The sequence below is a fragment of the Atractosteus spatula genome, chromosome 23, assembly GCF_055471065.1.
Source record: "Atractosteus spatula isolate fAtrSpa1 chromosome 23, fAtrSpa1.hap1, whole genome shotgun sequence".
Classification (NCBI taxonomy): Eukaryota; Metazoa; Chordata; class Actinopteri; order Semionotiformes; family Lepisosteidae; genus Atractosteus; species Atractosteus spatula.
The window spans coordinates 8,466,743-8,491,870 of record NC_142728.1 but is presented as its reverse complement, the minus strand read 5'-3'; the positions used below and the strand labels follow the sequence as shown (position 1 = coordinate 8,491,870).

The window sequence follows — 25,128 nt, the reverse complement described above, 5'->3', positions numbered from 1 at the left end:
TATGGAGACCAGACACTGGAAACACCAGTTTGTTACTCACAAACAAGGAGTAACAACACAACATCCTGCATTGTTGCAGGGTGAGCTACCAGTATCTTGACGATTAGCTTGTCTTGTAATTTGTTTCCATTTTTTTCCTGCGTATTTACCTTTTTCCTACCTTAAATGAGCAAGCCCAGGCAACACGACAGCGCAGTGGTTAGCGTTGTTGCCTTGCAGTGCTGGGGTCCCAGTTCCAAGTCTGGAGCCAGGAACATGTTTGAATGTTCTCCCCATGTTCGTGTGGGTTTCCTCTGGGTACTCCAGTATACTCCCGCAGCCCAGAAATATAATGGTAGATTAGTTGGCTTAAAGGGAAATTGGCCCTATGAGTGTGTCTGTGTGTGCTCGACTGTGATCGACTGGCATCCCGTCCAGGCAAGTACCCTGCCTTGTGCTGCTCCAGCTCCCTCAAAACCCTGAATAATAATAATAATAATAATAATAATAATAATAATTGCTTACACTTATATAGCGCTTTTCTGGACACTCCACTCAAAGCGCTTTACAGGTAATGGGGACTCCCCTCCACCACCACCAATGTGCAGCATCCATCTGGATGATGCGACGGCAGCCATAGTGCGCCAGAACGCTCACCACACATCAGCTATCAGTGGGGAGGAGAGCAGAGTAATGAAGCCAATTTATAGATGGGGATTATTAGGAGACCATGATTGGTAAGGATGCCGGGGTTACACCCCTACTCTTTTCGAGAAACGCCCTTGGATTTTTAATGACCACAGAGAGTCAGGACCTCGGTTTTACGTCTCATCCGAAGGACGGCGCCTGTTTACAGTATAGTGTCCCCATCACCATACTGGGTCATTAGGACCCACACAGACCACAGGGTGACTACCCCCTGCTGGCCCCACTAACACCTCTTCCAGCAGCAACCTTAGTTTTTCCCAGGAGGTCTCCCATCCAGGTACTGACCAGGCTCACACCTGCTTAGCTTCAGTGGGCTGCCTGTTGTGAGTTGCAGAGTGATATGGCTGGAATAGGAGGAGGCCATTAGGAAATGGCACTTCGTTGTCATCCCCTTGCTTTCTAGCATAACCACTGTTTTTCTTCCTAGTGGCACATTCAAGCAGCCCAATGTGATGGAATCTCCGTACGTATTTGTTTTCTCTATTACGTTTAAGATGAAGTGCATTCATGAAAATATTTAGAAACCTCTCTAAATTGTGCTGAATTGTGTTACACTTCAGAAATGCAACACATTTGTTCTCTTAATTATTAATCATGCAGTGCTAACCCGTTTATAAAATTATGAGAGGTGCTAATAATTAGAGCTAATCCTATTTTATGTTCTAATGTCCCACAAAAATGTGCGATACTACTTTTAACACTGTTTTTTCTTAGTTATTATATAGATGTCAAACGTTTTTAAATATTTGTAGGTAAAATGTACTCCTTACCATTTTGGTCATAATAAAGAGTAGTATTTTTTCAATGTTGTCTCATTGCAATTGAAATTACTAGGCTCTGTGTAAAGCAAAACAATTTATTGTCAGTTTTCATGATGTTTAGTTGGAGAGGCCATTAATCTTACTTTTAGGAGTGAGCTTGATGTTAATGGCAATTTCACTCTGAAACTCGTTAAAGTCTGCGCCTTATCCACTGTTATAACAACACTCATGTCAATTATATGATATATGATAATAAAAAGGCTTACTACACCCAAGTGCAACATAAGACAACTTTAAGGTATTATCTTAAATAGGATCGGGAATGTTAAGTAATGGCTGAATAGTTTTCCTGAACAAGGCTTGTGTTCCAGGAGGAGAGATGTGCGGACAGTCACTCCATGGTTGGCGCCCATTGTCTGGGAAGGGACCTTTGACCCTTTTGTTATTGACAACATCTACAAGCCTCTGAACATCACCATAGCAACCACTGTGTTTGCTGTTGGAAAGTAACAAACGGACTACTAAGTATTAGATAGCGATTTCATAATGAAACGGAAGCCATTATTTCTTTTATTTTTGTATTTGTGGGTGACTAATCTTCCTCTGGGTTTTCTTGCTTATGTAGGGTCGGCTGTCCTGCAACGTCATAGCTTATTGCATCACACTACAGTACCTCTCCTCAGCCATCCTCATAAACTCCATCTCTTCTTTCCATATTCCAGACCTCACCTACCTTTTTCTGTCCCTTTCTCTGTAATCTCTTCCAATTTCAGTCTTCTTTTCTCCATTCCTGATTCTGCATCTTCGCATCACCCTCACAAACGAAACGGCTGACGTGCGTAGGAAAAAAAGAAAGTCCCGCGTGAGAATGAAATTAAAATGGTTCCCTTGTGCTGAAATTTAGAAAACATACTTTAATAACAAAGTCATGTAACATTCAGTCTTTGTACCTTCCCAGTCATAAATGAAGCCGGAAGACCAAAATATGGCATAATTAAGTTGAAAAAAAGTTAAATTTGCAAAGCTTATGGTTTCATTTTCTAGTGGGATGTACTTATAAAATCTGCTATATAAACTATGGATATAAATATCTACTAAAATAAATAATTTGACATCACAGATTAGGTTTGAAAGAAAAAAATTCTACCTTGAGCTAATGTTAACTCCTCCACATATTACTGACGAGCTCTGGTGCAGTAAGACTGTTCTTACACCTTGCCATTATGCTCTGTTCCAGGTATACTCGCTTCCTGAAAGCATTCCTGTTGACAGCAGAGAAGCACTACCTAGTGGGGTTCCGGGTTCAGTACTATATCTTCACTGACCAGCCTCATGAGGTGCCCAAGGTGCCCCTGGGTCCTGGGCGGAACCTCACTACCATCCAGGTGCCCAAATTCGACCGCTGGCAGGAGATCTCCTTACAAAGGATGGGGATCATTCTAAAGACCATTGAGGAGCAGATCCACAAAGAAGCCCAGTACGTTTACTGCCTAGATGTGGACATGCTCTTTCACAGCCACTGGGGGGCGGAGGTGTTGGGTGACCTGGTAGCTGCAATTCATCCTGGGTACTACAAGGTCTCCCGGGAGATCTTTCCTTACGAGCGCCGACCTGCCTCCCAGGCAAACATTCCCCTGGACCAGGGCGATTTCTACTACGGCGGAGCCGTATTTGGGGGGCTAGCTGAAAACATTTATAGGCTGACCAGGACCTGTTACAGGAACATTTTGGTAGACAAAGCAAATAATATTGAAGCCGTCTGGCAGGAAGAGAGTCACCTCAATAAATACTTTATTTATAACAAGCCCACTACGCTGCTGTCTCCAGAATACCTGTGGGATGACGAGAAACCTCAGCCCCAAGAGATAAAACTCATCCGCTTTTCAACAGTGAAGAAAAACTACGCAGAAGTTCGGGACAATTAGGAATCTGACGACAAGACTTTTTAAGTTGATAAGCCCTTTAGTATCATTTGGTCTCCTGAAACAACTGCTTTTTACCTGAAGCTTTTGATTTTCAACGATTACACAAAGCCTGTCGTGAAAACCCAAAATGATTTTTGTTTGAGGAGGGAATGTGTTTCAATATTCACACAGCACAAACTGAACCTTTGAAGCAGCAGGGGCTGCGGGAAAGAGCTTGCTACGCTTTCTGACCACCATTTGACGTCATACACAGCGTCCCCCAAAAAACAGTTTTACCAACACCATATCGTGCCAGAGATGCGAGAGACACTCAGTGAAAGCTTTGAATTTTATTTTTGCCAATGGCCAATTCATGGAACAAATACGTCCTTATAAGATGATGCATAACAAAAATGACTGGTAAATAGAAAACGGACGTCTTCGTTTGGTTATGGATTCTTATTTGCAGACTTAACAGCGTTTCTGAGCTACACAGTGCCACACAGAAACATGGTAAATGCAAGCACATCTTAATGACGTCACACGAGGACACTAGAAGAATGGCTTCTGAGCCACAGGAACGCGACCAAACACCTTCAATGGAAAGTTTACACGTCATTATCCTGCGACAGATTGATTGTGCCGGTGTCACACTGTAACGCGTTCGAAACTTTAACAGGTGGTGGGCGATTATTAACCTGGCATATATAGTGTACCTAAAGAAACGCACAGATATTTGTCTTAGATTTGGAATAAATAATGCACAGAATTTTAAATTCTAAATATTTCGTTTCTGCCGTGTCCTTGACCGTGGGAGCGGGGATAGGCGCTGCTTTGGTGGGATTGAAATCAGAGGGACTCGGGACGCAGGAGCAGCTGGATGGAGTTCTTAAAAGAATTCCAGTCCTCCCTATTCCAAGTGTGGACGCTTTAGCTACAGACCTTACGCATTATCAGAAGAATCTGGCCGGAACGTCTAGAGCCACATCAGTGATGAAATATGGTTTTCCTTCCCTGTCCAACATAAAAACCAGGGAGTCTTACGTTGTCTCCTACGACTCCAGAAACAGGACTGCGCACTGGGTAATTGAACAGCTTAACGGGGAGACTTTGACAGGAGACTCCGATAGAAAGTTCTGCGATTTTAAAGAGGACGACACTGTGCACAGTTATCACAGGGCGGCGAACGCAGATTACAAAGGCAGCGGCTTCGATAGGGGTCACCTGGCTGCCGCTGCAAATCACAAATGGAGCCAAAAAGCCATGGAAGAGACGTTTTACCTCAGTAACGTTGCGCCACAGGCAAGTCGAAACTTCTAAAATAATGTTGCTTCCTTACAATGACTCCATAGGAGAATCCTATGCCATGACAATTATGATTATGATTTTAAAGAACTGATTGAAACTCGAGTACGAAATTGAGCGCGGTCGCGAATGACTTTTACTAACGAAAAAGTTAGGAAGTCAAGTCGTGGCTGTGCAATATTAAAGTGAAAAACATTTCTCGCGTAGCAAAAAAAAAACTGCAGTCTGGTTTTAACATTATCATATAATGAACACGTCACGTCAGTTCTTAATGCTTACCTTCTCGGGGTGACTCTTGTATTCATGTATTTTTTTCACAGAATCCGCATTTAAACCAGAACGCGTGGAATAACTTGGAGAAGTACTGCCGCACGCTTACCAGACATTACCAGAACGTGTTTGTTTGCACGGGGCCACTGTATTTACCCAGGTGAGACCAGGCAACGTCGTATAATGACCAGCTTCCAGTATGGTTAATGCCAGTTTTCGAAATTCGTTTTGTAATTTATCTACCTGAATAGGTTTGAAAGAGAACTTTATAGTAGTCCTAATAAAAGAAAATTATTTTGGACCTATTCTAAACTCGAAGTTTGTCAGGTGCAAATGTACCAGAATCTAAGAATAATTCTTTTATTGATAAGTCAGTACGTGACCTTTTTGTCTGCTTCTTGATTTGATAACCTGTTTTACAGGAGGGCTTGTCTGTATTTTTCCAATGATTGATTTTTTTCCCTTCCCCAAACAAATTAATAGCCAAGTGGTACCGATTTGCGTAATGTCTTCATTGACTTTAGTAGGAACGGACACAAACGCCTTCTGCTCAGAGATTGTGAAATCGAAGTTACTTTGCATGGCCTGTTTAAAAACAACACCAAAGCGCTCGTTTTCACTGAAAATCGAGCCTGCTGTTCCGAATAAACCAGTACACGTCCAGTAACATTTGATCTGCCCCTGGTAATCCAGACAGGAGCCAGATGGGAAGGTATATGTGAAATACCAAGTGCTGGGGAAGAACAACGTGGCGGTGCCCACACACTTCTTCAAGGTGGTCATTCTGGAGAAGCAGAAAGGCGAGGTGGAGCTCCGTTCGTACGTGATGCCCAACGCGCCTGTGGACGACAAGATCCCGCTGGAGCGCTTCCTCGTGCCCATCGAGAGCATCGAGAGAGCCTCTGGGCTTCTCTTTGTGCCCAACATCCTGAAGAGCACTGGCAGTCTCCGGGCGATCACTGCCGGGGCACAGTGAAGCCACACACAACACTGACATGCAAAGAAGCATCTGGTTCTTTAAGATCCAGGTATGCTTTTCCAAACTGTGAACTCCTGACGCTTGTAAAATAAGTTAATGGTGTAAATCAAAAGCTAATCAGGGTGAACAGATGGGGTGATTTTAAAGACTTTAAACGGGTGTTATTTAAAAGATGAAATGTATTTTAATTTTGTAATAAACCTGAACAACAAACCTCTGCTATATTAATGTCTGTTTCATGCATATATATCACCTTAACCAGTTTTTTTTTCCACAAGTAATGAAAGCACAGTTAACACCAATGATGATGGGCCTAATACTTTTAATGGATTACATTGAATGTTTGGACATGGCCATTGAAATTATACAATTTTGTAAAATCATGAAAATCACACCTTCATTAAGAAATGAACACCCCAGGCTGGTTTCTAAGCATCTTGGAAACTACCAGGAAAATACTCCTAACATAGAAGATATTTTTTCCCTAATGCTATGAATTTAAAGGTGGGATTAGGTAGTACACTACTAAGGAACTTCCAATTAATTCAGGAGGAGCTATTAAATTGCCTTTGTTGTGCTATGAAATCAGCTTCTTACTCTGTAAAAAAATACATGATCTTGTTCCCTAATATTATCATACATCACAACCCCATTCACACTGAAACTTGGAATGATCCCTACATGTTATTCTTTGTAACAAACAAGCTGAAGGGAATTCCTGTCAGTCTAGGGTGCTGAAAAACAATCTCGCAAGAAATAGACAAACAATACTCCAGTGTTTGCCAGTGCTTTCACACGCTTTATGGAAAATGAAGCATTTTGTGAAAATTCATATTTTTGCAGCAGTCAGTCTGTAGCCGCACTCTGAACCGCTGTTGCAAGTTTGGGTCTCAGGCCAGACAGAGTAATGAGGATGGCTTCCTGAAAGCAGAAAAGAACAATTCAGAAACCCAGGTGTCAGTATAGAGCACTGGCTATCAACACTGGCACTGGAGCACCCAAGCCTTAAGAATGAACTTTTTATACTCAAAAATACTACCTATATCATATCTTATACATAAGAATATAAAGAAATGTAGCAAACAGATCTTCCATTCCCTTTAACTTGAAAGTGGTTGCTGTCTTAAGTTTGTGTTGACTCTTAAAAGGTAATATACATTAAAGGTTTAGCATAATAACATTACGAGTCAGTTTTGCAATATTTGCACTGTAAGAAGAGCAAATGGAGAGAAAAGTTTCATCACAAAAATAAAAAATATTATGGAAAAGACCTAAAAAATAAACACGACTGCTGTGCCTCATTATGTACCTCAGTGCGTATCGTCCTGCTGCCCTGACCAGGACAGGTGTTGAGATAGAGGTCAAACAAAACACTTGGGTCAGTGACCTCCAGGTTCTGGTCAACATCCACACTTGCTTCCAAGCCTTGCAGCCCTCCAAACACTATCAGCACGTGACTGAAGAAAACAGCGTATTAGGTTACAGACAAGCAGAAAACAAGCAGCCTGCTCTGCTGGAAAACCTCACTCCTGACTCCCTTTGGGATAGCTCTCCGCTATGTCTGTGGAATGATGTCCTTCACACAATCAAAAAATAAATATATAATTTTCTACCTAGATGACTCAATACAATTACACAGTGGCCCTAGGTTTCAATAATTCTATAATTTTTCAAATAATACAGCAGTACAAAGGTCATTTCTTCTAATCAATTGAACTTTTTTTATTAGTAGTTTACAATTTTGGCCCAACCTGGGGTTAGATTCTCATTTCTAGACATTTTTGCTAAAAAAATAATAATATTACGTGAAGTCAGGTGATATTGTTGTCTGGTTGCTGCTAAATGTCTACATATACATACATCACCTTTTAATAAATATAGCAAAATATATATCTTTAACTGACAAGTAGCAATAGACTGAGGTTTATAAAGTAATTTCAGTTGTTCACACATTCTTATTAGGAAATATAAAAAAATATTCTTCTTCGTTTAATTCTAAATTATCGTGTTTTGGCATGTAATGTTTTACAGAATCTTGCTTCAAGAGCTGTAGCAATTATGCAATATTTTTAGACTATTTCGTAACACAGATCATTTATTCATAATTTTAGTGACAGCTTAAAAGATCCAGCCCAGCCAAGGCAGGAGTCAGTTTGAAATCTGTGTGCAAAATTCCAAAGAGAGTATCTGCCCTAAATAAATCTGAAATAAATACAGTCCTTCTCAAAAACTGCTCACTTTCCAGGGGAACACAACGAAACCGAGCATGAAGCTTACTTAAAAGGGGAAAGGGTTATGTCGTCGATACTGGATCCTCTCTCCGACGTGCCAATTGTCAAATCATACCCTTCCTGGTATGGGCATTCTGCAAACACGTTGCCTACACAGATCATAAAGAAATGATAAGACTGCAAATATAACTTTCTCATAGTAAGTTTATATTGTTCTAGTTGTACAAAACTACAAGGGCACAGACTCGTAAGTCCTACCATGTTTTCCACAGAATTACGTCTGATTACAGCTGATTATTTCTAACCCTTTAATGCTGCCTTGCTTAAATACAAACGAACAAACAGCAGTAATAATTTCTTACTAGTATGCTTGCTCTCTGATTGGGAGGGGCTGTGCTAGTTTAGAAAAAACAGCTCTGACTTACTGAGGCATGACGCCAGGCGGACACTGTAACCCCAGTACAGTCCAGCTTCTGTTCGAGGGACATGAGGTGCCACTACAACCCCTTTATGGACTTTGCTTTCTGAACAAACAAACAGACACGCTCTTAAAGTTCAGGAAAAACAGCAGGCACGCATTCCGATTTAAAAAAAAACCTTTCACATTTCCTGAAACTAAAACAAACCTTCAGCTTAATTATTATAAAAAAGAAGCAAATTAGTCCACTGACATTCCTGATTTGTTATTTTTTTTTAAAACAATTTCTCTTAACTTCTCAGCCATCAAAAGTTGCTGATTTACTGTACATGATTTGCTACAATTCTTTGCTGTCTGTAGTGACAGTAAGGTTGATTACCTGCACTCTGGTTTTTATCTAGGTGTACTGTAACCCTCAGACCAGCCTGAAGTCTTCGGTCAATCCTCACTTCCTATGGAAATAACCACAAATAGAAAGACGGGTTTAGACTTAAATTATTAAGTTTTCTACTGAATGAGAGCACTCGGCCTTATTATTAATTTGATCTTTTTTAGTCAATTCAAATTGGCCATTGTGGAGCAAACAAAATCCTTTGTTAAAAACAATTGTGCAAAATTAATCAAACGTCATACGCTGGTAGAGCTATACGGATTTTTACCACAGTGAACATGCTGTTGTTGAATTACTTGAAATATCCCCCATATTGAGATTTACATGATTTTCAGAAACTACAACTTTCATAAACACTATTGAATTTGCATATGTTGTAGATTTGTTTGTACACTATTGCGGATTTATGAAACTTATCTGAGCAGTAAAAATGTAATGCATATATTTCCCACAAGTGAATAAAGCCGATTAGTTGTGTGATATAGTGGCTATATTCTATTTTATTTTTTTTCATTTTCTCTCCAATCACCAGCGTGATTTAAGTATAATTTTGGAATTGTGATCTTTGTCAGAGGAGAAATGTAGATGTGAAATCGTAAAAATGAATTATATAAACCAAGAAGGACATCAACAGCCAATAAAAAATGCTTTCAAAAGGGTCCGTAGGTGGCACCATGACAGGAATTCAAATACTGTCACACGCAAAACTGGTGCAAGTGTTAGACAGGTGAGTCCGACAGTTTGGTTTCAATCCATGTCATGGAAGCTATACGGGTGCTTGCAGCTTCTAATATAGATTTTGTAGCACCCATTAGGAATTGAATAATAAATTCACAAGAAACACTTACGAGAGCCTTATTTTAATTCAAAAGCAGTGTATAATACAGATATAAAGTTGCTAAAGCGTGTTGTATAGAGCCGCAGCCAAGCTGTCATAGTCATCATCAGCAGCAGCATAAACAGAAAATCTATAAAAGTATATTAACCCTTAGAAGGAAAGAAAATCTCATTACACCAGCTGATCTACCATGTCTTGAAAAAAGATGCTCAACGCCAGTATTATTCTTTAATCTGCACAACTCCCTTGGTTTTTACATGGCTAACCCACTCCCTCGGACTGCCCACCTTTCTCATGCCACAGTTTACAAAGGAGCCTTTCCCAGGCCTGCTGGGCCGGTCCAAAACCACTCCTTCCCGAAACTCTGCCTCTTCATCTGTCCTCATGTGATGAGGGCTGTCCAAGGGGTTCAACAACCCTGGAAAGAAAAGCAAGCCTTCTTTTTCCTTTTTCATGAAAACCACATATGAAGCTGGTTGAGAAGACCCCAAACAGAGGGGCTTCGATTCAGATTGAACCATTAGTAGAGATGTGGTTAGCAGGCCTCTTCTGGATGAATAAGGGCCACAGGCAAATGGTAAAAATATTCATGAAGATGCCAATTTCAATATTATTTTTCTTTTCTGGGGTTCTTCTTCAGGTGGCTTCACACCTGAAGAAGGCACCATGGCTGAAAGTTTGAATATACTTTACCTGTTCCTTTGGTCCCTACAGATGCTGACACAGCTACCTACTCTATCTTCACTCTTTTTTTTTCTCTATTTCTTTATAAAGAAAAAAAAAATCATTTTACTCATTCATAACAGTGACTTGAGCTCACCAGCAAACTGCAGATCTTGGTGCTTTGGAAAGAAGGACTTGCGCAAGTACCTGGACAGAAACAGAAACAGCAAATTCTCAAACACAAACCACAAGCAAGTGAGAGCGAGATTAGAAGCAGAAATTGAATCTTATTATTTGGCATATTTTCTTCAATGAATACAGCACATTTGAATATGAGTAAATCAGCACAGCTAAGCAAACCAAGATTGCACGGTGACCCTCGATTTCATTGAGGCAAAAGAAACAGTTGTAAATTCAAACCCACCTGAACTAATTTATAAGTCTATGTGTGAAAAAGTATTATAATGCACCTAGATCATAGCTGTCTTATCCTAGTCCTGGAGGGCCAGTGTATTTGCAGATTTAAGCCATCTAAGTTCTTAATGACCTAAATGTGCTTATTATTGTTTTATTTGGACCAACAACCTTCAGCCTTTTTTCATACTTTCAGTCCGTTATTTAGATGCTACTGCTGTAATGGCATCTAAAGACCTTATATACACACTTATCGTCCAGGACCAAGGCTGAACAGCCTTTTTATGTCAAGAAATATTTTTACAGGAACAAGAAATCATTTTATCCCAGGCTGAAAAGAGAAGAAAGAAAACACAACGTTTCAGCTGTGGAGCCTTCTGAAATATTTTTACCCACCTGAAATATTTCTACAGTACAACTATTGACCTGGTAGCTCCAATTATTGACTGCAGTGCTGGAATTATTGAGTTATAAATCAGCACATCTATATAAAGACACGTTTGAAAAATGTCTTGTACATCTAAATAGTTGAAGTTAGTCTTCAATGGTTTTGTTTCTAGCTGTAGAATGTTCCAACTTACTGTGGACATTCCAGGTACTGTAGGATGCGTGCAAGCTGCACACAGGCTTGGCCCTTCTTTCCAATCCCTTTAAACTCACCTTCCACACTCCTGAATGCAAAGAAAATAATGTCAGTGGTATCTTTTTGAATTTTTCGTTCCCTTATGCCAGTGTATGAAGTCTCACTGTTCAATGAACATCAATAAATAGCCAATGATCTTTAAGGAAGTAACAATTGTATTGATGCAAAAACTACCACAACCCCCCAAACACACATAATTGGATGCCACGCAGTGGTGCATCAAACTATTTAACTCTGTGATTAAAGGTTAGGTGTCTGCAAACATTCAATAACTAATGAGGTTTAAACCCACAGATCAGAGCATGTTACCTATGAAAAGCAATCACTTCTACAAACAACTGATGATTCTGAAGCAAGACCCGGAGAGTCTTCAGGCTTACTTTGCGTCTTCCCCCTGCTCATCAAACACCACAATCTCGTCGACACAGAAGACAGTGCAGGCCCTGGCTATCTGCCCTGCCAGGTAAGTTCGCAGTTCAGGAGACTGGGCATTGTCCAGCACTGACCCAGGCAAGGCAATGCTGACTGTGTAATGGCGACCTGCAATCAGAACCCACATGACAATCATTTTCGGAGCTAGCTAAAAGCTAGTTACATTTTCAAGGCAGGTTACAAACAATCATCTAATGACTCTCAGCCTATTGATTTAGCATGTCTGATTAACTGCTCAACACTGTGATTCACATAAATATTGAAATGTCTCATATTAAAGAATTACCTTTCCTTATCTTGTCTTCTTTCTGCAATTTTTCTTTCAGCTCTTGCTCTTCTTTCTGCCTCTCTTTCTCAAGCTTTTTAATAAGCTTCGCTTCTCGGATCCTCTTTTTCTGCTCTTTTCCTGTGATTTAAAAGAGATCCGTTAAGAAGAAACCTGCAACTGTAGCAAAATGCGGGAATAATGTGTTTTCTTAGCGATATATCTTACTCAACTAGAACCACTTCTGATCACTTGTACTGTTCAATAATATATTAATCATAAAACGCGTAAGGACCACTCACTTTCAGCATTCCTCTTTTTCCAATCGATTTTCTGCTCACCCTGGAGGGAAAAAGTAAAATGTATTTAGGTTTATTGCGACGAAATGCATTTTCTTGCATCTAACGTGGTTGGTTAAGTAAATGCAACTACAATTAGGTCTAAAAACGACATCTACGTTCTGATAAATTTTATAATTGCTAATGCGACACCTCAAAACATATTCATCGTCCATTTCTGAAACATTATTTGATAACGTTTGGCATAACATACCACTTTTGGTGAAAGCTTATGCTTTCCTAGTACTGTACTTTCGGACATCTTTAAACAACCATGCCGACTACATTTCCGGTGTCTGCAGAAAAACTTCCGCCAGATCTCCTTTCTGATTGGACATGAAGGATGCAGAGGAGGAGTGAGGCGTTAATAGTAAAGACCAGTTGGATTTCAAGTCCTTGAATTGACGCTGTGCGTATACTGTATAGTGCAACTTAAGTTGGAGACTTCATAGACTATATTAAAATTAAATTACGTTTTAATTCATTCTTTGAACGCAATCAAGATGAAATAGTCTACATCCAAAACATCCACAAATACCTCAGTTCTTTAGAAGCTACCCTTATGGTTTAAACTATTATTTCTATATAAATATCTTGCACATTTTATAGAGAATTGAGATTTTCAATAGTTATTTTTTCTTATGATAGACTATTGAGATTTTATATGTTTGAGCTTTAGTGAATAAATAAAAATGCACAACTTTCATCAATGAAAAAGAAAAATGACTATTCTGCTGTGTGCACACTGACAAGAAATAGCCATATCTACATTATGTACTTGTGTATTTCCATTGTACTCAAATAGATTAAAAAATGACAGTTGGAGTCTTTCAATTTATAACAAAAATTTATTTGACTTTGATGCAATGCATCACTAATACAACACTTTTCCATACAATACTATGATTGTTACACTTTTAAAACAGTACTATCTTGACTGTTCACTTTCCTGAGTAATGATGTGTGTACAAAATCTTTAAATGAAACAAAACAAGACAAAACACAGAACCTGAAGTTATTTGTTATTAAGAGAAAGTAAGAAGTCAGGGATAACCTACAGCATGGCAAAAATGTGTCCGTCCAGAATCCATAACAGATAGCTTGTAAATGCAGCTTCTGTGTGCTTCATTTAAAATCTTGTCAGCATATATGAAATGAGGCCATACAATGTATTTATTAATGGCTGGAGTTGTGTAACAATGTACAATATGACAGAGTAAAAAAAGAGAAGGATACACCAGGTTTCTTATTTCATCAATGACAAAGAACACAAATCTACTAACTACTAAGTGCATACTACTTAAAATCTTCTGTAACAAATATTCTAAATTCAAATGAAAACGTAAATGAATATTAAAGATTGGATGTGCTGTATAACCAATATGGTTAATCACTCAAACTTATTTAAACAAATATGCACGTTAGAAATTGTCAGAAATCACAATTCAGGTATACTGATAAACAGTGTATTTCAAATCACCTTGTTTTTTTTCCATTCAGGAGTGTGAGTGTACTGTTATGTCAAGTATGTGGGTAAGAAAGTGACATGAAAATGATAGGAATATCACAGTTTACTTCTTCACACTCCATTCCCTTAAGATTTGCTCAGCAGAATTTAACGTAGAATCCTTCTGCAGAAAAAAAGAGAAAGAACTAAAAATCACTGGCAAGGGTGTACATATTCTCTGTCCCTATACTGAGGAAATATACAAGATTGTCCGACATAAACTGCTAAATGGACCAAAGTGAAATTAGATCTTTAAATTACAAGAAATATAAAGTGCTAAACCAATGAAAAACTATAAACATAAAAGTATATACAATGGGTTACTGATACTCTGTTGTTTTTCCATGTTCAATTTGTGCACGTTTATGAGCACCTAGAAACGCTTACCTTCACAAAGCAGAATCTGACATAGTTTTCAAACTCCCTCTGGTGTTCAGGGCTGTAAAAGGCAGATACTGGGATCGTAGCCAATCCCTGAAGGCCAAAACACAGGCAAAAATGCGTTCTTATTTGATCTGTGATCAACAAGCACTTAGACATATAGGGTGTTCTTCAAAAATGTTCAGATGATGTGAATTTATAAGTCAATTAGAAAAACTTCATTCAGTGAAAAAATCATCTTCACTAACCTGTTAAGACCTCAGGTTCAAACATTTTCTCTAACATGTTGAAACCTCAATGTCATGTGAAGTTACTGGGTACACACCTTATTCCTGATAAGCCATTTTACAAATCTGTAATCGTAGGGTTCATCTGAATCATCAGAATCAGGTAGGTCTGCCTCTAAAAAATGAAAGCAGTTCAATTTAGATTCTGTACAAAACAGATTATCAATAAGACAGTGACTTCAGTATTTAGCCAGTGAGCTCAAGCATTAGATCAGTTTTTAAAAGTACAATAAAGGGAACAGAGTTATTCTACCAAGAAAAATATCTACAGATGAGGGAAAATTGTTTAATACCATCAATGTTCAGAGACCACCGACAGTTTAAACTATAGTATTTTAGGGTGCAAATGTGAATGAAACATTAATATTCTGTTAAATGAGCACAACTTATATGAAATAAGAAACATGCACTTGCCCATTTTATCAAACAGACAGTGGTCTGTGTCAGGGAACCACAAAACTCAAAATGCTGAAGTGGAACGAGAATAATGCAATCCCTGTGCAATGTACATCTTTACCAGCTAGAAAACACAAACATCTTCCAGCTTGATTTAAAAAAGTGCAGATATGGGTATTGGCAATATTATCTAACACTGAAATTTTACAATTTAGGATTAATGTCTCGGAAGTATTGCCTATTGGGAAAAGGTAAAACGCAGTTTTAAGAAAACTTCACTGATTGCTGAAATATCTGCGATCATGAAGTAGCCCCCCTCAGGAATTATAGGCTTTATTCCCACAGCAGCCAGGCAATCTGCAAGTCTCTGCCGTTTCTGATGGAAACTCTGTGGCAGCTGGGAGAAATAACTGTCTGGCTTCCCAAAGTGCTCATACTCCCGCTGAAAGCCATGAGCCACCGCGTCCTGGACAGAAACACAACCAGACAAAAAGGAACTGTAGGACCCTTTGAACCAGGGCTTTGGAAAAATAACATAAAGCTTTAATCTCAATGTAGTAAAGTCCAGCAAATATTCAAAAATGAAAAAAGGACTCTTGTCCAATAGCGGACTCTTACCTGAGCTGCAGTGGCAGAGTGATACACTGAGTTCTGGTGCACTGTTTTCAAGTGCTTCAGAATATGTTGAGGACCTATTGCCCAGCCCACCTTTAATTCAATTTAAAAAAAGGAAAATTACAATATGGATTTTACATGTACTGTACAGTGTGCACAATAAACCTTTACTTCAAGCAGTTGGCCAGGCTGGCTGATAACCCATTCACCTATGGATCAGACAGTTTAATAGTCTGAGCGAAGGTCACTGACACTGACAGCTGTGTGGGCTAATTGATACAAGGTTGAGAACACAGAGGTATGTTTCATACTGTACATCTGAATATGGAACTGTTTTCCTTTTGTTGTGCCTGTATTTTGAAGTTTCCTGAAGTAAGGCCCAAATGCAGAAGAACATTTGTTAGAAACTACAAATGAAACAGAACTGTTAATTATTTTTGTGCGCTAAAAGATGTCTAACTTTTCGCTTTGTCAAGTTCTGTCACCTACAGCAAACCTGTTTCTGACTCTTCTGCATCATCTGTGTGATGATATGTCTCCTTGGTACCAAACTTACTCAAAAGGCAATACTGCTCATATACATATACACTCACCACATCACCTTCTCAACAATAATGCATGTTGATAGCATCTTTTGAAGAGTATTTGAAAAAAAATGCTCATGTTTAGCAGATCACATTAAAAGATGATTAGCAAAATAATCCAAAATAATAACTTTTTAACAAGTACAGTAATAAATACAAAGTTGCTTTTTCAACCCTACAGTGGTTTCAGATAATACAGGAATTTCCTTGTTGTGTTTGTTTCCTTATTTAATATTTATGTGCATTTAATCCAAAAATATATATTTAATTACTTTTTGCATTAATATAACACCTTTATAAAATGAGCATTCTGATTGGTTAAGGGTTGCCATCATGGTTGAATGCATCAGTTTAAAAATGGCAACCCCAGATGTCCCCCTCACAGTGGTCACAATTCTACTTCACTGTTCACCTAAATCATTTGAACAGTTTGTGAAGAAAATTTAAAAAACAAAACAAAAATGTCTTCCTATCTCCCTAGGAAATCAGTTGAATTCACTTGCATGTGCTCCTTACATTGGACTTCCTCTGCTGTGACTTTTATAAAGGAAAGTGGTCAAACAAAGATATAAAATATCTTGTCTACAAAGTAATGAGGATGCGTCCTTTTAAACAGCTCAGGGATTTCTGGATTCCACCCTTGTAGAAGCTGTTAACTCCACTGATCACTAGCAAATATTCAACCTCAGAGGCCATCACTGAAGAATCCAAATGGGTTAAGAAAGGACAAAGTCTGGAAAGAGTGACCAAGATGTGTTTTCTTCATGCTCATTTGAGCTGCATGTGGTCTTGCAATGTCAGGTTTTACCAGAAAACCTTAAAAGATTAAATGTTACCCTGCTAAAGATTTGCCAGTGATTACGAAGTCCAATAGTGAAAATGTACCATACATGGCAAGCAGAAAGCTTCTACCAGGATGGCATTAAGAGACATGAGACTCAGAAATGCATTTGTTGCAACACGGAGAAACATATTCATTTATTTGTACTGTCTCCAGAATAAAAGTCATTACAATATTCCATTGTTTCCCCATCTTCTCTTACCTTCCATCCTGTAGCACTGAAAGACTTTCCTGCACTCCCAATTGTAACCGTCCTCTCCCACATTCCAGGCAAGGTTGCTGGATAAAGATGCAACAGATGCATCAGTGTCAGTGACACATGCTCACAAGGTATGTCATACTATTCTGGACTATGCAAAGTAAGATTTCAGGAAATATCTTGAAGATCAAGTGTCCTGTGGGAAAGTGGGAAGGTGTATTCATTCTAAATGGCTGTCTGCACCTTTGTGTCCCTCCAGCACGATTTCCATGGGCTTTCCTATTCTAAATTACAACAGTATTATGACAGAATACTTGGCATTTTATTATTTAATTGAAAGTGTTTGCTCCAAAGTTCTGCAGTACTTTTATTTCCTGCGAAGACCAAGAGTGTCTGGGGTTTGCCAGTAAGTAACGTTACTCTTTTACCATGCTGTAATCGAGAGCATTATCAGATATGGTATTACAGTGTGGTTTGGTCATCTATCAGTTCATTTAAAATCGCAAATTACCCGCCTCATCCAGACAGCTTTGAAGGTAATGGGAGTGAAACAGCACCCCTCCCTGCAGACAATCTTTGAAAAATCCATAATCAAACAGGCAGGAAAAATTATATCAGATCCTTCCCACATCCTCAACTCCAAATATCAACTTCTTCCTTCTGGCAAACGTTTTAGGGTTCCCAAATGTAAGTCAAACAGATACAAACATTCCTTTGTTCCACTATCCATTAAAGCTGTCAACGCAAATGTCAAGGATAAACACAATTTTGACTCTTATTGGGTACAATATGGTTTGTGATCCGTTATACATGTGCAATAGAGCGATTTGCAATGTTTTTCTTATTTTTTGTAATAGAATAATGTGCAATGTTTTTCTTTTCTTCTTCTTCTTCTTTTTTTTGTTTGCATTTTATTTAAATGTACAGGAGTGCTGTGTATCCATAAAAAAAATTTCCCTCAGGGGACAATAAAACCTTATCTTAAATATGTCCTCCACAATCACCTTTTCAATTTTGAGCAATGGGATTCTAGCGGAAATTTAAAAAGGACAAACCCCTCAACCATACACACCCATCTTAACTGCAAATACACTGTACTTGAAACAAGCACAGAATTCAGTGTTTTGCACCCCTACTCACTTGCACTGGCTGTTTCCACCAGGTGAATGAAATTCTGATAACCTTGCTTCGGCCAAAGCCAAAACTGTTCCTAAAAGTGCTTACCCCTCTATTAATTAAATCCTTTATTTAACCAGACATGATCACTGAAAACAAATTCTCATTTACAACCACAAACTGGCCATGATGCCTCACCTATCTTAATGTGCGTGGCTCCATCATAAACAAGCCATTCATAGACCTCATCACTGATACAGACAACTCCGTGCTTCACACACAGGTCTGCTATCACCTGCAGCTCCTCTCGCTGAAACACCTGAGGCAACGACAGAAGCATGGTCAGTGATCACTACCTACTTCTCAGTACCCAAAGCCCTCCAGCCCTCCAGAAGCCATTACCATCTAGAAGAATGTACCCTTAATCTGGGAAAGTATAGACAGTACAGGCCTGGTTCATGGCTTGAGAGAGAGAGCATTCATTACCAATGCCTATTTCACAATAAGCATAATAGTCTACTATGCTTTGAAGAAAAAAAAATTACCTTTCCCAGAGGATTGTTAGGTGTGTTCAGGACTATCGCTTTTGTGCGTGCAGTGAATTTGCTTGCCAGCTCTTCTGGATCCAAAACCCAGTCCCCGCTAGACATGGCTTTCCCCTTCACTGTCTCCAAGACAGAACACAGGCTTTTAAGTTCACTGAAACTGATTCCAGTGACAAGCAGGCTCTAAGGTACCCATTATACCAAGAAGTAGAATGATGAAACCGAAAGTATAACAAACAGAGTAAATAGTACAGGTATGTGTGATTTAGGAGCAGAAGGTGCTCCGGTTTTCTTCACAGTCCAAAGACATACAGCAAGGTTAATAACATCACTTTATTAACCCTTTACAATTTCTTGCATTAGGAATTTGTCTTTTCACATTCCCCAGCATGCTCTCCATGAGACACACAGACACACAGACAGGGAGAGAGCCTGGGGTCAGAGCGCCCCTGGAGCAGTTGGGGTTAAGGGCCTTGCTCAGGGGCCCAACGGAGTAGGATTCCTCTGCCGGCTGTGGGATTTGAACCGGCAACTTTCCAGCCAGAGGTGCAGATCCTTAGCCACAGAGCCACTGCTCCGCCCCATTGGCTTCTGGGAAAATTGGCCCTGGTGTGAATTTGTGCGTAACTGCAGCTATGTGTTCCCTGCAATAGACCAGCAGCCCTTTTATAGAAGAACTACAAAAGGTAAACGTTGAACATGACGATTGCCGTATGATAAGATTTATATTTATGTATAATAGATTTACATTTATTATAAAAAGGTCTGAAATAGCAACACAAATACTTACTGGTCTCAAAGGCACATAGACTGCTTTTCCCCCTGCCATTTTCACCATTGGCTGGTAGCAGTCAAAAAAGGGCTCTATAAGTATAACCTGTGAGAAACAGAGATTGCTATCACAAAACAGCACATGTGCTGTATATACTGTACAACTAAAAACAGCCATTTACTGAAACCAAGAAACGTCTCCTTACACAAAGCAAAACCTACGTAAGGTCATACGTTATCTTAATGACTAATGTTTAGTTACAGTACATCATAGTACTAACTATATCTGCCAGGCCCTTGAATTATATGAAATCCAGATTTTTTATAAATAAAGGAGCTCCAGCTCAATCTCTTCCTCATCCATTGTTAAAATCTATAAAAGTAATGGCCTTTGTTACATACAGTAGCAAGACCTACTGTATTATCTACCTTTGAGTTGCACAGACACCTCATGCTAACTTATGTTGTGTAGATGTTGTTTTGCAGGCTTCCAAGGTCAGCTGTAACATCCTTCTAATACGTTGCAGTTTCAAACTATTAAACATTTTAAGCTACTAGTTTAAACCGTGTTTTGAAAGTCTGCAAAAGAAGTTAGGAAAAAAGCTTTGAACATTGTTAAATTGGTTTTAAAAAGTGAAAACATGTATGCTAGATTACAATACAACATGAAAATTGATTCTTCACACCTGAAGAAGGCTCCACGGCCGAAACTTTGTGTTTTCTTTCTTCTCTTTTCAGCATTGAATAAACCTATTACTTGTTCCTCAAAATACTATTTACAAAATTCACAAACTACACGGGCGTGGATGCGTGAAAATGAAAGATGCAGTGTACCTCATCCCCTTCATCAACGAGCGCCTGAAAAGTACAGTACAGGGCCTGGTAGGCTCCCACAGAGACCAGGATGTTGTCCATGGGGTCTATCTGCCGATCCACGATTCTCCCAAAGAACTTTGCCAAGATTTTCACCAGAGGCGGGTAACCCTGTAGCAGTAAACACACATTCCTTATTACAACCTAGACAAGCCTTGAACAAAACATCAGATATACTGTACATCTTATCTTTGAGCTACACCAAGGCACCAACTAGCTGTAAAAAGGGATATTGACTGTCTGGGTCTCACTAATACAGAAACTTTGAGCACCCTAACTACTCCACTGTGTAATAATAGTAAAAGCCAATGCCAGAGTAATCATACTACAGTGAAATATACCCTATGTTACTTGTTAAGGTTAACATTATCAAATGCAGATCTCCTTTAATATGCAGCTAGTGTGTGTTGTATATAAAAAAACACCTCTTCATGAATTGCTTACAAAAGCCCGGGTATACTGGTGCAGGTCATAGTCCCCACTGACAGCGCGACAAAAAGCTTCTTTCATGAAGTCAGGAGGAGAGAAATCTGGAAAACCTTGACCCAGGTTAACAGCCTTGTAGTCTGCTGCCATCTGGGTAAATTCAACCCTACCAAGGAAAGAGGACATAAGGACTTGGTGAGAGAGGGCTCCTACATGACAGCAATGGGCATCCTCCACAGGAAATTAACCCCATAGGTTGTTGTTATTGACATGATAAGCACCAAAAACACAATGTTCACTTCTAAGCCACAGTAAGATACTGAGACCAGACACTGCAAACTTGTTTGTCACTCACAAACAAAAAGTAACAACATAGCATCCTGTATTGAATTAGTGTGAGCTACCAATATCTTGAACAGTTGCTTAGTTTGTTGTTTTTAACATTTCTTTTCTGTTTGATTGTCATTTTTTCTCCTGAAATGAACAAGCCCGGGTGGCATAATGGTGCAGTGGTTAGCATTACTGCGTTTTGGGGGCCCCGGGTTCAATTCTGGAACTGGGATGCTATCTGTGTAGTCTGTGTGTTCTCCCTGTGTTTGCATGGGTTTCCTCCCACAGTTCAAAGACATACTGGCAGGTTAATTGGCTTCTGGGAAAAGTGGCGCTGCTGTGACTCTGTGTTTGTGTACGCCCCGCGATAGACTGGCATCCCATCCAGAGTGTACCCCGCCTTGTGCCCATTGCTTGCCCTTGACCCTGAATTGGATGAAGCCAAGGCAGAGTGACAGAATATTTGGCACTGTGCACAAAAAGAAAAACCAAAATAAAAAAAACAGCACGAATTCAATTTGAGAGCCTTTAAATTATTGTAAAAACGCATTTAAAGGAGATGAACATTTATTCAAGATCGTGTGCAAGGACTTCAGAGCTTATGGTAATTATCACACAATGGGGGATGCACAGGTTTAACACAGTAAGGAGCTTGCAAGCAAAAATTGAGATTTCAATGATAACTGATTTAATGATAGCTCTGAAGGGACGACCACAACCAAGTTCAGTTTCAACACAGCTGTGTTCACTCGTATGCCTTCCTGTTGTAATTTCCTGAAAGCTCTAAACTCCAGATGCAATATTCTTTTTGCATTTGCCTACTGCATCCCAGACTCCTGTAACTGTGCAGTGGTCTCCTAGTGAACCCCTCACTCTAAGTGGGGTCCAGTTTCCTCCTCCTCCTACGGCACGAAGGCTGGAACTCAGACAAGTGGGCTAAGCCAAATTCCATTACACATATTCAATAAAACAAACACAAACAGTTCTGAGGTGTTTCTCTTGCTCGTAAAGTGTCATATTTACCAAATATTTTTGTCCACTCCCTCAATCCGGCGAGCGTGGAGCTGGTGTGACATTTTCAACTATAAATGAACACAGAAATAAAATATTTTGCTTTATGAACGTACTTCACTTTCAATATTCCACTAGCATACCTGTTGACTTAACTGAGTGAGTACAATGCCATAACTTCATTATTAGTAGCAGTTCTAACATTCAAGCGCAATTCTTCAAACTGAATTAGCTTTTAATAGGTTTCCGTCAGTATTACGATAAATGACGATCTTGATCCTACCTGATTTCTATGAAGTTGATTGAATATTTCCTTGTTGGTGATCTGACAATTCCCGGGAAGAATAATACTTCAGAACATGCCAGATAGCGTTCAACAGCAATAGTCACTCGCTATAAAAAACTGTGTTTAAACATAATGATTGCATTCACAAAACTATAATCAGTGAATTCGGTTTTTTTTTTAATGGTGCGTTTTAGGTAAAGTGTGAGATATGTTTACTAGAATGTACTGGGTTAAGGTTGCATGAAAACAGCTCTGCTATAGAAAAAGCGTAGCTCTTTAAACCCGAACACCGTTCTCCGTAATGCTCTAGTTATAGAAATCCCCTTCCCCTGCATGGTGCACTCATGTGCACATCCGTCTTTCTCCAGCCTAAGGGCGTCCCCGATCATGTGAAAGCGCATTTCCTGTCAGAGCACTGCAAATGATCTGAAACTCTAAGCAGAAAATGTTATTCTACAATTCAGAAGGATTCTTTAACACTGCAAGTAGTGGACGCCCAGTGTTTGGCATGTGTCTACGTTCCCGATTGTGCTTACTTTTTAAAATTAGAGAGCAAGCGTGTCTTAAAATGCACATCTTAAGACGTACCCCAGTATTTAAAAAGTGTACGTGGTCCATCACTCATCTTAATTAATCTGAAACGTTATTCTTCACAGACGCATATATTCCACACAAAAGGGCGCCAAATCCAGAACTGCGACATGGACTTGTGAATTGATGAAAATTATAGTTGACTGACTGCCCTATCTTTCTTACACCCGAAGAAGGCTCTACAGCCGAAACCTTGTGTTTCTTTTATTCCCTTTTCAGGGGAGGGGGAGAGACACACAATCCATAATACTTTGCGGATGACATGTATTTTGACGACTTTTTCAGCCTATTACAATCAATCGTACTGATGTTACCAAACCAGCAAGTGAGACAGTATGTTAAGACACTTTCAATAAAAGACTCGTAGAGAAGTGTTAGGATGGTTCTATCTACATTAAAATTGCTTAGTTTCCTCAGAAAAAAAAGTCTGTTGTCATTTTTTATGAATGGTGTCACAGCATTTGTTCCAACTCAGGGTTTTATGTACAAGTCCCAAGTACTCACAGTCATTGACAATTTCTACAGTCTGACCCTTAACTACAATATCTTGGAGGGGTTTTGCATTTTTCCTAAAATCAATGACCATCTCTTTTCTTTTTAAAACATTTAACTGCAAAGAGGACTCGTCACAACATTTAGTAAAGTCATATAGAACGGATCCATTATAGTTTTGTGGGTCCCTTAATAAGCTGACCAGGCCTGTGTCATCAGCAAACTTGACGAGATGTCTCTTTGAATGTTTGCTTTTACAATCGTTAGTGTACACAGTGTAAGGTGGACAAAACACAGCCTTGTGGTGACCCAGTACCACGTATAGCGAATCCAAGACCATATATTACACTGTTTCCTGAGTACTACTTCCAATAGACCATAAAATAAAACAATAATGTTTCTCATAATATTTTTATTGTCAAACACACAAATATCAGCAAAAACGGTGTAATTTAACTTTTACTAATGATTAAAAATCTATAAACAGTCTTAAGCCTTCACGTTCAGATCAGCTGAGGCCTTGTGAACGCGCTTTCACGAAATCGGGAGCGCCCGTGGACCAGAGAGAGTACATGTGCTCATGCGCACTAAGTACAAGTTAATATTTGAGTTCTGCGAGACGGTTTAGCTCTCAAATGGTGACGAAGTGAATCTACTATTTACATTGATTAAAAAAATATACTTGTGTACTACACGTTACTCACGACATAATCTTATATCAATAACAACGTGCCTTAATCATAACAAGGTTACGCACCAAAATCATATGAACCTAACAAGTAGTAGTGTTAGAAGTACTCATTTAATCAGTAACTTGAACACTTAACTGAATCCTTAAATACTTAACTGAAACTTTAAATGGAATGTTTAGTTTTTATCTGTCGGTATTAATAAAAGAATCAGGCATAACTGTGACATAAGGCGAGTTATCATACTGCAGTGAGTCTAAAGTCTGTCATAGTGTAGTAAAAGCAAGTAAACAAATTTAACGCTGCATATTCCGCCCTGGTGAGGATTTTTACAACGTTACTGAGTCACAGAAATTTACTTTGAAAATAGTGAAAACGAATTTACCTGATGTGTTGTAAAAACGCTCATTCGTCCGTAGAGGCCGTTACCTGTCTACTTGTACTATACTACCCCATTCGTGACCGCAGTGTCGCATAACAAACGTGAACAAGTCTCTCGAGAAAGCAAAGCGGCGCTGTATTTGAAAACTAGCCCACTAGCCCACAAAATCCAATGCTTTTCTTAGTACTCGACTAGCTGTATGGATGCAAAATTAGATTACACATTAAAACATTAAATTAATGTTTTTTTTAACGTGCAAATCGCATT

The 25,128-nt window shown here is 39.1% G+C and overlaps 4 protein-coding genes across 8 annotated transcripts; 2 read left to right on the top strand and 2 right to left on the bottom strand.

The window, feature by feature from the left end:
* The first annotated feature begins 1,118 nt into the window (after positions 1-1,118).
* On the top strand, positions 1,119-3,373 carry LOC148816121 (globoside alpha-1,3-N-acetylgalactosaminyltransferase 1-like). Its single transcript, XM_088940346.1, has 3 exons — positions 1,119-1,150; positions 1,820-1,954; positions 2,686-3,373. The coding sequence occupies exons 1-3, from the start codon at positions 1,140-1,142 to the stop codon at positions 3,371-3,373; spliced, it is 834 nt and encodes a 277-aa protein (XP_088796472.1). The 5' UTR covers positions 1,119-1,139.
* On the top strand, positions 2,142-6,119 carry endog (endonuclease G). Its single transcript, XM_088940345.1, has 3 exons — positions 2,142-4,654; positions 4,978-5,087; positions 5,621-6,119. The coding sequence occupies exons 1-3, from the start codon at positions 4,112-4,114 to the stop codon at positions 5,901-5,903; spliced, it is 936 nt and encodes a 311-aa protein (XP_088796471.1). The 5' UTR covers positions 2,142-4,111; the 3' UTR covers positions 5,904-6,119.
* Positions 6,120-6,211: 92 nt separating this feature from the next.
* spout1 (SPOUT domain containing methyltransferase 1) lies at positions 6,212-12,835 on the bottom strand. 2 transcript variants are annotated; one of them, XM_088940342.1, is made up of 12 exons: positions 12,754-12,835; positions 12,504-12,543; positions 12,223-12,342; positions 11,885-12,044; positions 11,443-11,532; positions 10,605-10,654; positions 10,072-10,202; positions 8,935-9,007; positions 8,563-8,661; positions 8,184-8,286; positions 7,216-7,363; positions 6,212-6,827 (listed from the first exon to the last, which is right to left on the bottom strand). In XM_088940342.1, exons 1-12 carry the CDS (start codon positions 12,799-12,801, stop codon positions 6,753-6,755), a joined length of 1,137 nt encoding a protein of 378 aa, XP_088796468.1. In that variant the 5' UTR covers positions 12,802-12,835; the 3' UTR covers positions 6,212-6,752. The 2 variants fall into 2 exon arrangements, with proteins under 2 accessions (XP_088796468.1, XP_088796469.1); XM_088940343.1 differs by lacking the exon at positions 11,443-11,532 and having other exon boundaries at positions 6,633-6,827; positions 12,754-12,831.
* A 532-nt stretch (positions 12,836-13,367) lies between these two features.
* Positions 13,368-24,948, bottom strand: kyat1 (kynurenine aminotransferase 1). 4 transcript variants are annotated; one of them, XM_088940341.1, is made up of 14 exons: positions 24,865-24,948; positions 22,705-22,824; positions 22,434-22,492; positions 21,099-21,246; positions 20,616-20,765; positions 19,801-19,887; positions 19,011-19,133; positions 18,664-18,784; positions 17,353-17,429; positions 15,729-15,818; positions 15,390-15,576; positions 14,753-14,829; positions 14,434-14,520; positions 13,368-14,170 (listed from the first exon to the last, which is right to left on the bottom strand). In XM_088940341.1, the coding sequence occupies exons 3-14, from the start codon at positions 22,484-22,486 to the stop codon at positions 14,111-14,113; spliced, it is 1,260 nt and encodes a 419-aa protein (XP_088796467.1). In that variant the 5' UTR covers positions 22,487-22,492; positions 22,705-22,824; positions 24,865-24,948; the 3' UTR covers positions 13,368-14,110. The 4 variants fall into 4 exon arrangements, with proteins under 4 accessions (XP_088796467.1, XP_088796463.1, XP_088796464.1 ...); XM_088940337.1 differs by having other exon boundaries at positions 22,705-22,746; positions 24,865-24,932; XM_088940338.1 differs by having other exon boundaries at positions 13,368-14,167; positions 22,705-22,746; positions 24,865-24,932.
* Positions 24,949-25,128: the final 180 nt, after the last annotated feature.